The 2,500-nt window shown below is 39.6% G+C and overlaps 1 protein-coding gene across 2 annotated transcripts in view; it reads right to left on the bottom strand.

Moving 5' to 3' along the window:
* The window catches only part of LOC135093517 (galactosylgalactosylxylosylprotein 3-beta-glucuronosyltransferase P-like), an 11,709-nt gene that overhangs the window by 6,186 nt on the left and 3,023 nt on the right, over positions 1-2,500 (bottom strand). The window contains exon 1 of one of the 2 annotated variants that reach the window (XM_063992821.1): positions 2,132-2,269. The exons of the other annotated variant lie outside the window; for it this stretch is intronic. Within the exon in view, the coding sequence (XP_063848891.1) occupies positions 2,132-2,146 (15 nt within the window). The 5' untranslated portion in view covers positions 2,147-2,269. Of the gene's footprint in view, positions 1-2,131; positions 2,270-2,500 lie in introns of those variants that run through there. 2 annotated transcript variants of the gene reach the window in all.

The raw sequence follows: 2,500 nt of genomic DNA, 5'->3' as shown, positions 1-2,500 counted from the left end.
ACGGGAGAGAGAGAGAGAGAGAGAGAGAGAGAGAGAGAGAGAGAGAGAGAGAGAGAGAGAGAGAGAGAGAGAGAGAGAGAGAGAGAGAGAGAGAGAGAGAGAGAGAGAGAGAGAGAGAGAGAGAGAGAGAGAGAGAGAGAGTACAATATATCAGAAGAGATACAACAAGGCTTATTGTGTGGGTGTTGCCATGCCCATAATTGGATAAAGTAAAAGTTTAATATGTCCATGGCGTGAAACAGCTGTCATGGTCCATCTAATTTAATTACATGAACACATAATACATACATATCTAAATATCAATTCTAATGAAGTACAAGAGTGAATGCCTTCTATAAATTTATGTATAATTAAATATTTAATACTTTGACCATTAATAAAACAATTACATTTCCAATTGGATTAAGAAAGATATTGATAAAAGTTTGAAGTAAAAAATAAATTAACGAAAATAGTACCCGACATATACATACAAACAGAGGCTTAAAATTTGTATAAACGGAAATGTGTGTGTGTGTGTGTGTGTGTGTGTGTGTGTGTGTGTGTGTGTGTGTGTGTGTGTGTGTGTGTGTGTGTGTGTGTGTGTGTGTGTGTGTGTGTGTGTGTGTGTGTGTGTGTGTGTGTGTGTGTGTGTGTGTGTGTGTGTCAGTTTCTTTAATTATATTTCCTAGAACGCCACTGTCACCAACATATATTGTCACCACCAGCACCTTCTCTCTCTCTCTCTCTCTCTCTCTCTCTCTCTCTCTCTCTCTCTCTCTCTCTCTCTCTCTCTCTATATATATATATATATATATATATATATATATATATATATATATATATATATATATATATATATACCTGTGTGTGTGTGTGTGTGTGTGTGTGTGTGTGTGTGTGTGTGTGTGTGTGTGTGTGTGTGTGTGTGTGTGTGTGTGTGTGTGTGTGTGTGTCAGTTGCGGCGCCTTAACACTTAAATGAGGAATACATGAAAGCCTTAAGGTACTCCAATCAACATCACTTTCATAGATATTAAAGAAAAAACATTTGCACACATCTTACCTGTCCGTGTGTGTGTGTGTGTGTGTGTGTGTGTGTGTGTGTGTGTGTGTGTGTGTGTGTGTGTGTGTGTGTGTGTGTGTGTGTCCATATATATGTATATATACTTGGAAATTAGGGGACATTGACGCATCCAGTCTGTGTTTAAATTGTGGGTCAAGAAACACCTGTGCTGATACGAGGTCCACCTGTGATTTGTTTTTTACGTGTCTTCGCACATTCGGATTTAAGTGTGGCCAGTCGGCTCTTCAATGACCAAATTTTAGTGTCAGATTTCGCAGGATCAAGAGATTACTTAGCTATTTGTAAAACCTATTTTCAAACCTATTTTCAAGAACAGTTTGACACTAGTTGCGACAGTGAAGAGGCAAATTTCCTATCACTACACTCATAAAACATCCTTGAAAACCCCATTATCTTTCCCTGGAGCGATTGAACTAACGTTACACTCATAAAATAGTCTTGAAAACTCCAGTAACTCCTACTACAGCTTGTTAAACTATCATTACATCCATAAAACATCCTTGAAATTTCCAATAACTTCCCCTGGAGCACGCATGTTGTAAAGTTTAAGACGTGAACAATTTTACGGAAAGCTTTTTTTTTCTTTTTAATGTAGGAGTGACATTGGCCAAGGGCAACAAAAATCCAATAAAAAAGTATGCCCACTGAAATGGCAGTCCCATAAAAGGGTCAAAGCAGTGGTCAAAAATTGATGAATAAGTGTCTTGAAACCTCCCTCTTGAAGGAATTCAAGTCATAGGAAGGTGGAAATACAGAAGCAGGCAGGGAGTTCCAGAGTTTACCAGAGAAAGGGATGAATGATTGAGAATACTGGTTAACTCTTGCGTTAGAGAGGTGGACAGAATAGGGGTGAGAGAAAGAAGAAAGTCTTGTGCAGCAAGGTCGCGGGAGGAGGGGAGACATGCAGTTAGCAAGATCAGAAGAGCAGTTAGCATGAAAATAGCGGTAGAAGACAGCTAGAGATGCAAGATTGCGGCGGTGAGAGAGAGGCTGAAGACAGTCAGTTAGAGGAGAGGAGTTGATGAGATGAAAAGCTTTTGATTCCACCCTGTCTAGAAGAACCTACCGGTGATTTGTTCATTCTTAGTGTTCCTTTATGTCGGTTGTGGGTTAGTGTTTATCTATGGCTGTTCTGTCTTTCTCCAGTGCTGACTATTTCACAGTATCTTTCCTCCTCGCTCTCTATATACCTTATCTGGCCGTGTCGTAAGAATCTTCCCTCTACATCTGTTATCTTATCTAATCCCAATAGATAAGGTAGTACTCCCATATTCATACCTTTTTCGGAACAATGGTGAACTGTTTATGAAAATCAAGCTCAAATCTCTCTCTCTCTCTCTCTCTCTCTCTCTCTCTCTCTCTCTCTCTCTCTCTCTCTCTCTCTCTCTCTCTCTCTCTCTCACTCCTGGAACATAGCATATGAGAGAGAACATAG

This window comes from Scylla paramamosain, chromosome 43, assembly GCF_035594125.1.
Source record: "Scylla paramamosain isolate STU-SP2022 chromosome 43, ASM3559412v1, whole genome shotgun sequence".
NCBI classification, from domain to species: domain Eukaryota; kingdom Metazoa; phylum Arthropoda; class Malacostraca; order Decapoda; family Portunidae; genus Scylla; species Scylla paramamosain.
The sequence above is the reverse complement of the archived record's forward strand: the minus strand, read 5'-3'. Positions and strand labels throughout refer to the sequence as shown.